Raw genomic sequence first — 12,757 nt, forward strand, 5'->3', positions numbered from 1 at the left:
ACGTGTGCCTGCAATAAAACCTTGCCACGGTTTACGACTCGCCGCAGACCTTGCGTACGAAATATTACACATAAAATACATATTACACGCATATCTATAAATAAATATCCTTAAATAAAATTCTCCGACATCGTCCGTTTGAGATACATAGGAAGATTATTGAACAATGCTCACAAAAGTTTACTTTGATTTTCACAATTTATAGACATCGGGTAAGGAATACAAAAACTTTTATAAAAACACAGAACTGCACTTATTAATTTGAAAATTAATTAATTCACTTTTGTATTAAACCATATTGTTGACAAAAATAAACTTTACGTAAACGAAAATATTTTCTGACAAACAAAAACCTATCACCCAATTCGAAACAAAAGCAAAAAAAACAAAAGATTAAAAAAAACAACAACAAAAATGCAAGAAATAAAACAACGTACTTATCGTTCGAAATTCAAAAAAAGCATTCGACTCGCGAAGTCATACAGCATGCTTGTGGAGCCGGCGTGGTAGTGGGCGTGTATGGACGTTTGTATGTGTGGGGCGCCGGTGTGCGTGCCCCGCCGCACCCCGTGGGGTGAGTGCGGCCCCAGGCCCCGCCCCTGCGATGCTCACACGGCTGACTTGGAATCAGATGGCTCGGCCAGTCGCAACCGAGCCGTGACATCGAGAACGCTTCGGAGCCCCCGAACGCGCTCCCACCCAATACTTAGGGCATTCGATGATTACGCGCTACACTGATTATTTATACTTACGAAACTCAAATTAAGAATACACCGGTCAATACATAACTTAGTACCATAAAGGACTGTGAATAAGTTTGTGTTTTTGTGCTTGAGAAGGTTTTGTGCATCATATCGCTTTATGCCGTCGCTCCACGCTCTGGGTAGGTTCAATAACCTATTGTTTTTATATTTAAATAAACAATTAAACACATGAATCCCACTATACTAAAAATATACACTGACATTTCAACTTTATTGTATTTTTTTCTTTTTCATTGAAAGAAATATGATTTTTTTATACGTAATTTTACAAATATTACATATTAATAGGCTTGAAAAATTTCTCTATCTTTGATATAACTGAAGGACATTTTTAACAACGTTGATTGGTGATTTAGGATCTAGCACTTGCCACATAAAGTAAACTATAAGTAAGCGTCATCATATTTCCTCGAGTCTGCTCATATCCACTTTTGATATATACCTACATAAAAATAAAATACAGCTTGAACAATAATAACAATACTTTTATTGTGAACAAAACACTCTTCTTATATTTTTAATATTACCGTGTTTCACAAAATCTTATTTTAATAATCAAAAAATTATTGAAAAAAAACATAGATAGTTGACTTTATTAAAATCAATACTTAATAACTGTTTTGAAAATCAAGTTACCGCCCCAATTGTAATATGATATTTTGTATAACCAAAGCACCCGACGCCATTTTTTTATCCAACAAATTACTAAATATATTGTTGTCGATAATTTGCAATAGTAAACATGTAGACCTTCCATTGTTATTTTTTGTAGGGAATTTTGTAAACTTATCATATTACAGTATACTCTGTCCTTAGATAAATTTAAACGATTTGCCATAGGCCAACTTTATATCTACACGAAGTATCAAATTTATCCGTATAGGTTATAAAATATAATTATAAAAACAAGTTAGTCTTCAACTCCAAATTTTTTTAATAAAAAAAAATATTTTTTTTTCTATAATATATAATAATAATATCAGAATAATTTTATTATTAAATTATAATATTCTAATACATCTAAAGACAAAACAGGATTTATAAGTTTTAAATTATGTTGGAGTTAGAAAAATTAATAAACATAATTACAATGAACTATTGAAAAGAGTTTAAAAATAAATGAAATTGTCTTTTAATAAATATTGAAACTACAAAACTTTATTAAAAATAAATGTAATAGATGAAAAAAAAAATATTTAAATGTAAAAAAAAAATCAACATAAAATTCTTCATAATTTAGGACAATTTCGATTTGTTTAAATACTAATTTTTCTGTAAACTTTTGTATGAGTGAACATTAATTTTATTCTTCTTCATCTTCCAATGCCTCTCCATTACTGGAGGTTGGCCGTCAGCTCAGCGAACCCTTTCCTGTCCTGTGCCAAGCGAAAAAGTTGTTCAACGCTGGCAATATTGGTCCATTCCCGGATGTTTCTTAGCCACGACTTTCTCCTCCTTCCAACTCGTCTTCTGCCTTCGATTTTGCCCATCATAATGAGTTGAAGAAAAGTTGTATTAATTTTATTAATATCTATATTTTTATACGAATCAAAAGCAGTACAATATAGTTTTTTTTTAAATAAAACGTCCATAGCATTTATCTATTAAACGCAAAAGTTTGCTAAGAATACGTCATTGTACGCACCGGGTGTGTTGGATACTTTATAATTTCGTTAAATAGAGATCTCGAGAACTCATTGTTGAGAGATTGTGAATAATTTTTGCGGTAAACGATATGCGAACTACAATAGCTGACAGTGACATGGGGCCCGGGTAATTTTGTAATGCGCTAACTTAACAAGGATCCTTTTTTACTATAATTGCGTAAAATCGATTCAAAGAAATATAAAATATAAGCGTATGAGGAAAATTATAATTAAAAACACAAAATCTATCTTGAAAATTTAATGTAATATGTATTTAATTTATAGATAGTAGAGAAAACTTTTATTCATGATGCGTAATTTAAAATGCAAAAAAACACAGCGTCTTTCTAACACATTGTAGTTAGTAACAATAAATGAAAAAATCCATCACCGTAATACAAAATTTAAGTTTTGAAATATAATTTAATTCAAGAAGACAATAAAAACTTACCGTCTTTACATAGTTAACAGTACTTTAGTTAAATAAAACTGATAAGGATATAAAGATATGTTGATACACTCTATATCTTTTCCAAAAAGTTTTTATAAACTCCGTGGAAAATACTATTATTAGTAGCTTCAGTGACTGGTGAATTTGTACTTGTCTTATTAACAAGCTTTAGGATAAAGTTGAAATTAATTACGAAGAAACGCTAAATATAATTTTTTACATTGATTCCCACTATGTCCAAAGCTAAGTCAAAATACAAGAAAAAAAAACATTTTTCTAGTGTCGTTGGCACTTTGCATAGCAACCTTTTATTACAGTATTTAAAGTATGCTCCATTTTAAAATTAAATTTTATGTTTTATTTTAGCATATTTTTTACTAGCATTTAAATTAAATTCTACAATATTTTTTGTTTACCATTTTGCTGAAAATATTTATCATAAAACATTTTTTTTTAACATTTAAAAAAAGAATAGTTTTTTTACAACTTATTAAATATAATCTAAGTTAAACTATATCAAGTTAAATGCATATTACAGTACAGTACAGATAAAGTTAATTTTAAAAATGCAGTCCAAATTCAAAGGAATACTTTTTGCAAAATATGATCGTAAAATGATGTCTATGTATAAAATCAATAAATCGTGACCAACAATCGATATCAAAAGTGCCGACATGTCTACCAAGTAATAGTGCTGTAGCAATACCATTATTTACACTCGAAAAGCCATTGACTGGAGTGTTGACATCCCTATTATGTAACAACTCCCTGGGGCGCTTACTTTGACAATTTTTTTATACCCATTAATGACATATCCTTGACAAAGAGATACAGCCATTGACAGTTTTACAAATAATTCTCACATGCTGTCATTACACGGCCTGATTTGTAAAAGCACCTTTGATACGGTCGGCAATTGGGATTCAAGTTGGTGGAGACTTTATTTAACTTATGTACAACTTACTCGTACTGCAACTTGGGATTGAGTCAAACCTAAGTTGGGGTTACGCTTTAAGTATTTTCTAAAACTTTAATTAACTATAAAATATCTAAATTTAACAAATATGAATAATGATTGGTTGATTATAGTGTTTGTAACTTTAAATTATATATATTGAACCGTGTGCCATAATAATTGCAAAATCTTACTAATATTATAAATGTGAAAGTTTGGTAGTTGATAGATGAATAGATGTTTGTTAGAAGGTATCTCCAGAACGTCTGTATGGATCTTAATTAAATTTGGCATAAATGTATGTGTTCTGGAAGAACACATAGGCTACAAATATTTTATTACCGCGTGGACGGACTCGCGGGCTACAGCTAGTTGCTCATAAACATTTATAAGAACGTAATAGTCGCAAAATAAGTGACTTAATTCTTTATAAAATTTTGGTCTTGAGTTGAAAAACTGTAACAACAAGCTGCATTAAAACGAAGATCAAAATTTTAGCAATACAAAACCCATAACTCACTTTGATTCCTAAAATCCCAACCCGTATTATTTAATGATGCATTAATTCTATTCAAATCATTATAGCTATCAAACTCCCAGTGTTACGAAACCGGAGACATCTTGTGATCAAAAAAATATAAAATAAAGTAATCCCCGATGGGTTCAAAATAACACCTCTTTGGTCTCAATAGCCTCAGAGCCTCACCCTTCTGACGATGAGGCTTAATAAGGATTAAGATAGAGCCTTTTTAAAAGTAAAAAGCTTCCAATGTATTCCGCTTATGATATTTTTATTTTTATGGCGGCTGTCTGTCGTTTCGGATATACCCGTGACATTTAAATTGTCATTAATCATTATAATTTTTATATGTTTAAATTAATTAAAATATTATAATGATAATTTCGTAGAACTGGCTACGATTCTACAGATTAATTTAAAATAAAGAAATAAATAATTAAGTACATACACTAGATGTTAATTATAAAATTATGACTGAACTTTTACCTTTATGACACCCTATGAAAGAATACACTTCACTTAAAGGAGTAATAATGGCATGGCATGGAAATCATACTTTTTAATTTAAAAATTCATAACAATATTGTCTGCAATCTGCAATTAAATACAAAAAAAATTGTATACGTGAAAGTGTCTAATCTATACAGTCTTTCGTCTATCAATAATTAAAAAAAATAAACTTCAAAGTGTTTGCCGGTATGTTGGCGTTATTATTTGATCGCTAACATTTCGGCTGCCGGCCTGGTAGCGATGCAGAAAGGTGAAGATTCCGTATTGAATGCGGCACAATGCTACAGATTGATTTATGTTGCCGCTCGCTATGCGTGGTGCTACTCTCATGCGGTACAAACAAATACGGTCAGCAGACACACTGGCAAGGAAAATCAAATTCGATTTATTGTGAAAAGAATTGTAAACGAAAATAACGACAATGATTTGGTGACCGTATTCTCCATCTTACTTTTACTAATATTATAAATGCGAAAGCTTAGATAGATGAATGGATGTTTGTTTTAAGATATATCTGAAACGGCTGAATGAATGTTGGTGAAGTTTGGCATATATATAGAACATCGTCCGGAAAAACACATAAGTTACTTATTATGTTGTTAATTCCGCGCGAACGGAGTCGCGGGCGAAAGCTAGTTATAGATAAAATTGTCCTCTTACTACGTTTTTTTGGTTCTATATCTAATTATAGATACAATTCTCTGTATAAATAAATTAATTACAAAAAAGTTGTAATGACTAAAGTATTATAATTTGAAGAGTCCTAATTTTCCATCAGGTATCTTAATACTACTCTTTAGTAGGACATATTGTGCCTATAATCTGTAGGAAAAATTTAGATGGGTTTTCTATCACTTCAATTTTGTTGATAACTGTTTTGCTGTCGTTACCCGTCACTTCTGAATCACGGTAACAAATCGGCGGCCGCCCGCGCGGGTCTAACAAACGGGCGTTTTGTAAGACATTCTAATTTATTACTATTAAGACTGCGTCTAGGTGTGAGACATAACCTCAAGGCGTTAACAGTACAAAAGTATGTTATTTAACAATCTGTGATAAAACAAATTGATTTATGTAACCGCAATCAACATTCATTTGTTTTTTGACAATGAAGAAAACGAAATCCGCAGTATAAATGTTCAAAATGAATCTTTTTGACCATTGCAAAATAAAATCAGAATTGACATTCGTTCAGTGATAAACGCCCGTCAAAGTCAGTACAGACAGCATAAAACGGGCGCCCAAAATAAACACATAGACGAAAATTAAAAAAATAAAATAAAGAAAACCGCAAAGGCAAAACATCAAACGATCACTATGACACTCGACAATTTAAAGGGCCCACTAAGCATGCATACGTAGTAACTTTAAAAACTTAACGGATACGTCACATGTTAATTATGTAAGTATACAGAGAGCCGCCCCGCTGCACGCTTTTTTTATTTTATAAAAACGCAGTGAAAAGGAAGAGCGGCTTTGACGTTTCAAATCTAAACGCGTAAGTGCTCTCCGGACGGGTTATATGTTTTCACAAAGCGCGCTCTTTCAAATTACTTTGAATCCCGTATAGATTCGCGGGCGCCCATCCTCGTAAACGTACGAGCTTGTGTTCCTTACACTAATTACCGAATCAAAGAGGATTTTCTTCAAATTTGCCTCGTCATTTGTTTTATAAAAACAAACCTCTTTTGTAATAACTCTTTTAAACTACTAAGTACACGACACTAGGTTGGTCATGAAATAGTCGATTTTTGCAAACAAGAAAATATATAGTTTTGAATGGAAACGTTACTTGAAACAGCATTCATTGGCCATATTGTCGAACAAGGATATCTGTTCTGATGAGAGACGCTGCTACAGCGGTTAGTTCGGTCAGAAAATTTATGAAACACATATGCATGGAAAATGGAATAAAAACATGACATAACAGCAACAGTGCGGAAAGAGCCTTGTAACATTTTTTATATTGTCTGGAAGGCTGGCGAGCTATCGTAATTTAGTTTGACTTATCAAAAGCCCACCGGGACATATGTCCTTAGCTATAGATATATTAATCAGCCCTCTGACGTCTTATTAAATCATTCAATATTTAAATAAAATTTCAAATTGAATAAGATAAGACAAACTTAAATTGTTACTTGCCAAATAAAACGTATGCAAGTTTTCGAATGTTGAAAAGAACCATCGTTCTGGTATTCGATTAGCGAATCTATTCAGCAAAGAGCCGGAACATTAGCGCCACCTGTGCCCCGGCGTGGCTCTGAATCAAAGCGGGAACTAATGAGGTGTGTACAAGCGGAACCTACCAGACATCCGATCTTTAAGAGAACTTGTAGATGCAAGCTTAGTGCTGTGAAATAGATTCTTCACTCGCTCGCTGCTTTTTCAACGGTGTAATTTTATGTTTGGAATACTTTTAAACTGAGATTTTTTCTTTGCTGTTTTTATTTGAGTTATTAAATAAAAATATGAGAAAGGTATGACTCGAAAATTGTATTTGAATTGAAAAGAAATAATCAAAATTGATATTAGGTCTCCTTTTAAATAAACAAAAGTACTTCTTAGATATTATCTTCAAAAGTTATAAAAAATGTTTAACTTCAAATTAAAAATTATGAAAATAACCTTACATTTGTAAACTCAAATTATAATTATATTAAATAAAAAAAATGTTCAACTTCTATGGCAAATTGTACATTTTTTAATTCATATTTCGGGCAATTACACAAGACGATTTTCAGTTTCAGTTTCCAAACAAAATATGAATTAGGCAAACAGTTCTATCGAGTCAGTATCTGCAATTCTCGGGTGGAATTTTAAATCGTCTGCAACGGCTTTATACCAGTTTAGAGCGCGCCGTGCGAGCCTTTGACGTTCTCAGACGGCCACTTACATCGGGTAACTGTTTTTTCAACATTTGCCTACACTTGCTTAGCTTGGGATCTTTTCTAATGTATATTTTTCACAACTAGCTTACTTTATATACCTCTATAGTATATATCTATTAAGTTAAAATTAAGTAATGAAATTAATTTTGCTTACTTTTTACATTTTGATCTTGTAAATCAAAGGTATAAAATATCCATACTTTTTCGAATGGCAGCGATCGTTTTGCCGTTTTAGCGAAATTAGTTTGCCGCTTGCCCATTTACCACATAGCACGTGGAAGGAGTATGAAAAAGTATGTATTTCTTCTTCTACAATTTAAGTAAATTATAAATGTAACTAACTTAAAACCAATTAGAACATACAGTATGCTTATTAATCTCATAGGAAGTCAAATTAACATCTCTAAATTTAATACAGTCAGTCGTTCTCTCTCGTAATATTCTGAACATAGGATGTGTTCTTTGTAAACTACTCCAAAGTTCTGTCTGGTTTGTTTTCCGAATAAATCTCGTTAGCCTTTAAACTAGATTTCGAAACATTTTGAAATAACTTATATTTTCTTTCGATTTTTATATTTATAATACATTTTACATGCATTTAAAAACAAAGTACTTATTATACTACGTTATTTGTTAGAACAGTTTCACTTTTTTTTACTTTACTTTACTTTAGTAAATCCCGTACGAGGTCGAGGGATGTTTGCTAATGATAAACATTTCAAAATATTTCTTATGCAAATATTCAACGGAATAAAATATAAATAACATCGAAAGCCGGAAAGGGTCAGTCCTTGAGACTTTTAAAGTCTCAATTGGCTCACACAAGTTTCCCAGGCACTAAAGCTATAGGTATACTGTATATAGCTAATTAGACTAATTAGAAACAACTTTTTGTAGGCGGTAAGCCGATACTCTCTGAGTGGGGCCGATAACGAGAAGTTTATAAAGGCGGTCGGCGATCGCGCACAGAGATAGCGGCCGTCTGATTGCTGGTGATGTATTATATTTGTTATGATGCCGTGCCGGGCTTGTATCTTCATGACGTTTTAGACTTTTGACGTGGAAAGTTGACCGGTTTGTGACGAGGGATGTGTGCATGTAGGATGCGAGATTGTTCATTTATTTTATTTTATTTTATTTTATTTTATTGCATTGTGTGTTAAGTTTTGGTTTTAGTTTGCTGTTTTCTACTACTAAGCACTTACGTTATTTATTAGTCATTGACAAAAGCTATAAGAATTTCGGTAGTTTAATTCGAAACCGAAAAAGAAAGAAAACCAAACCGTTAAGAAGCCTTGACTTTACCTGTATTAAAAAAACCTAATGACACTATTTGTTTATGTTTCCCGTTGGGCCGTTTGGCCCACCGATCCAACAGCCCAGTGGGAAAATAACAAGTTTAATTAAATTTCATTGCAAGTAATAAGTTTTTAATTTCTCTATTAATCACTTGGCTCTAATAGTTTACTATATTTTGCATTATAAATTCAAATACAATATATTTGTATGTTGTATCCGTTACAATAAGTATGTTACAATATTCATGTAACTTTCCTTTGAAATATACAAAAACAATTTTGTCAACGTTAATTACACTTGGGGATGCAATTAAAAAGCTATGGTGTTATCAAAACCGCAAAATTCAAAGGACCTCTGACTGTGTCCACGCGACCTACGACATTTTGCATTAGTTCGAATCCAATTTAGCAGGCACTCGCTTTGACTAGACTGAAAGCGTGTACCCTCAGGTCGAACCTTGGGCCCATTGTGAACTGTGAGGGGAAATATCAAAGTGAAGTCATTCGATTGGGACTTGAAAAGATCAAATACGTGTCCCGTTTTGAGTACATGTGACTTTATGCATTTGTAGGATAGGAATTTTTATGCTATTCCATAGTTATTTTGGGGATTTGAAGATGTTATACATAACTAGCTATTCGGTAATGATAATAAGGAAGTAAATAGAAACATAACGTTTGCACAAATAAGAAATTATCTACTTGAGAAAATAGTTAAAATAATGATATTTATAATTAATAAAAACTAAGGAAATTCAATATTGATGAAAATATTTCTATTTATTATAAAAGTCTTAAAAATATTTATAAAAACTTATTTTCTTTTTGCCTGTAATTCATTTAAGTATTTAATTTTAGTTTTATTCAGATATTAGTACTAAGTACCATTGAATAAATCTAGTTTGTCGAGACATGACTTGTCACCAATAAGTAAGTTAATGTAAATTAGTTAACACTTATTCATGTTGAATTATTAACAAGCTGTTAGCATTGATATAAATAATTTGCAAGTAATTGGCAACTGTTAGATGTAATAACGATTATATATTTCTGACATAATTATATAAGAAGACACGATTTTGTACTTAACTAGGGTAAATAAATATACCGAGTTATAGGTACTTTTAGAGGTAGAGTTTACAAATTACAATAATCATAATATGTCATATTAAAAATATATCTAATTTATAATTTTTCACAATTCAAAAGATTTAAAAAAAGAACACAATTCAAAATATTTTATACCGGTTTCCTGTTTAAGAGTAATTTTTCCTTATTCAAATAAATTTTCACATGAAGAAATGTGCGTATCATAAAGTGACTACTAATCGTCTAATTTAATTTACTCCAACTTTTGCAGAATAATTAATTTGTGTTGACATATTATGTAACAGATTGTTCAAGACACAATTGTTAGAATACTTAAGAAAGTATGAGTTACATGTCTTATTTAAATCAATTTATTAGAAAATCAACAAATGTTTACGGATCATCATGAAATTATTAATAGTTTACACATAGCACATCGTCGTAGAGCAAGCATAGAGAAAGCAATCTCGTCCTACAACTCATTCTGATTTTAAAAACAAAACAAACAGAGTCTGACGCAGAGAGACTACCGTTCAGTTGGTGTCGTGCTGGGTGGCACAGCGCTCACTTATCGCTCCCCAATCGATTCATTACCGTGATCCATCGATCAATATCGCCACTCACGACTACAACAACTATTTCTGCTATGCAACAATAGATGGCGCTCACAGCAAATTCGGAATTACCAATTAGCATCGGCTCTCTCTTGAGGATGCGGTACTGATTGTTATTAATGACTTGGACCTACTCTTTCGACGATATCTGACTTTGGGTGAAGTTGCAATTTTAAATGCAATTCTTTTCTTTATGCCTCTACATATTTCTGCATGCAACTAATATTGACATCGTATAACGTTCATAATTTTTGCAAAATTGGTACCGTGACGTAAAGAAGGGAGATGAAATCTACTTTTATGTGTTACTCTTAGACGACATCATTACTTTTGTTACTTTGCTTGGGTCATTAAATTACTATAAATTTGTCCGTAGGTTAGCGGATGTCGTAGACTCCGTGGCAGTATCTGCGTGGCAGCGTCGTGGTAGAGCGTGGCAGCGGTGGTAGCGCTGTGGTAGCGCGGTAATTGCGCGGTGGTAGAGGGCGAGCGGGCTGGCAGGCGGCGCGGTGGCGCTGCACGGGGGCTGGGGGCGCGCGCCGGCGCCCGCGCACGCCGCCACGCTGGTCGGCGGGCTGGTGCCGCCGCGGGAACCCACCACGGCGGCAGAGGCCTTCTGGAAAATGCCGCATAAAGGTAATTACCAATCAAATTATTTGTTGGTTAGCAACGTCTACGCCATGTACAGGTTACTCATATACCTTAAACTGTTTCATAGCCTTATGTCTTGCTAGACTTTATTCACGTTTTTCGATTGCAAACCATGTCAAAAATCAAAATTAACATAGGCTAGTTATAAATGGCAAGAATTTAATAGAGGCTGCAGCAAGCTGAAATGTTGTACGCGTTGGCAAAGAAGTTGAAACTTGGCCGCAAAACACTTGAACAACGCAGCTCGTAAAGCAGGACCCCAGAACTGGCAATAAAGGAACTAACTAGGATGCAACTTGTACCGCACAAGTCGACAATAGTTTACAAGTTAACAATATTGGTCCCGTCTCGCTGTCACGGCGTCTTGACGAGGTTTTCTTAACTTTACGTTGAGTTATAATGATTCAATGAGCTCTACCGTTTCGTGTTTCAAGTTTGTTAGTGTTAAAGTTAATTAAAAGTAGATACAAAATTTCAAAGTTTGTTTACACATAATTTTTGCTATTTAACGTCAGAATTTACAACATGGGAGGAATGTAACGGATGGTAGAAAAACCTAAGTTAGGTAAAAAAATAGGTTTTTAGCATTTCTTGATGACATTGCGGTCAAAAGAGAAGAATATTAAGAAAGTTTTGACTTATCTAAGTTTTTATAATCTTTTTTCATCAAATTACTTCTAAGACAAAAAAAATTATGATCTCAACTAGTATAAAACTTCTTTGTACTTTAAAGTATAGAAATTGTTTATTAACATTATTTTAAAAAAAAACTTGCCCTGAATGAAATATTCAAATCGTTAAACCGATATTAGAAGTTAAATACCAAGTTAGTAAAAAAAAGTCTCGTCGTGTTAGAACTTACTTTGAATAAGTAAGTGAATTTGTAACTTTCCAAAGTGCGGCATTACTTTAAACGTTCACTTGCAGTCTTATTAAGAGATAGATTCAAATATGTTTTACATCATCATCAGCTTACTATACGTCCCCACCGAGTGGCTCGGAGCCTACCCTAAGTTAAGGGTGATTAGGCCATAGTCAACCACGCTGGCCAAATGCGGGTTGGTTGACTTCACACATATCTTTGAATTACTTCTTAGATATGTGCAGATTGCATCACGATGTTTTCCTTCACCGTTTTATAAAATGTTTTACACTTACTTGGAAGTTTATTTCTTACCTCCACTGTATTTGTGCCGACGTAATATATCCTATATCACACAAGGAAAGAAGACGAATCGAATGATATTCGAAAAAATCGGTACAGTTGTTTATAATGTAAGCTATCACATAGACATTAATTTACATTCACCCCTACATACCTAAAAATTTATATACCCAAGAATAACATTATTTTCTTGAAAATTTACATAA

At 32.7% G+C, this 12,757-nt stretch overlaps 1 protein-coding gene across 3 annotated transcripts in view; it reads left to right on the plus strand.

The window, feature by feature from the left end:
- Positions 1 to 661: 661 nt before the first annotated feature.
- The window catches only part of toy (twin of eyeless), a 51,075-nt gene continuing 38,979 nt past the window's right edge, over positions 662 to 12,757 (plus strand). For all 3 annotated transcript variants that reach the window (XM_013316133.1, XM_013316134.1, XM_013316136.1), the window contains exons 1-2: positions 662 to 883; positions 11,112 to 11,371. In XM_013316133.1, the coding sequence (XP_013171587.1) occupies positions 11,359 to 11,371 (13 nt within the window). In that variant the 5' untranslated portion in view covers positions 662 to 883; positions 11,112 to 11,358. The remainder of the gene's footprint in view (positions 884 to 11,111; positions 11,372 to 12,757) is intronic.

Source organism: Papilio xuthus, unplaced genomic scaffold (genome assembly GCF_000836235.2).
Source record: "Papilio xuthus unplaced genomic scaffold, Pxut_1.1 DF826949.1, whole genome shotgun sequence".
Classification (NCBI taxonomy): Eukaryota; Metazoa; Arthropoda; class Insecta; order Lepidoptera; family Papilionidae; genus Papilio; species Papilio xuthus.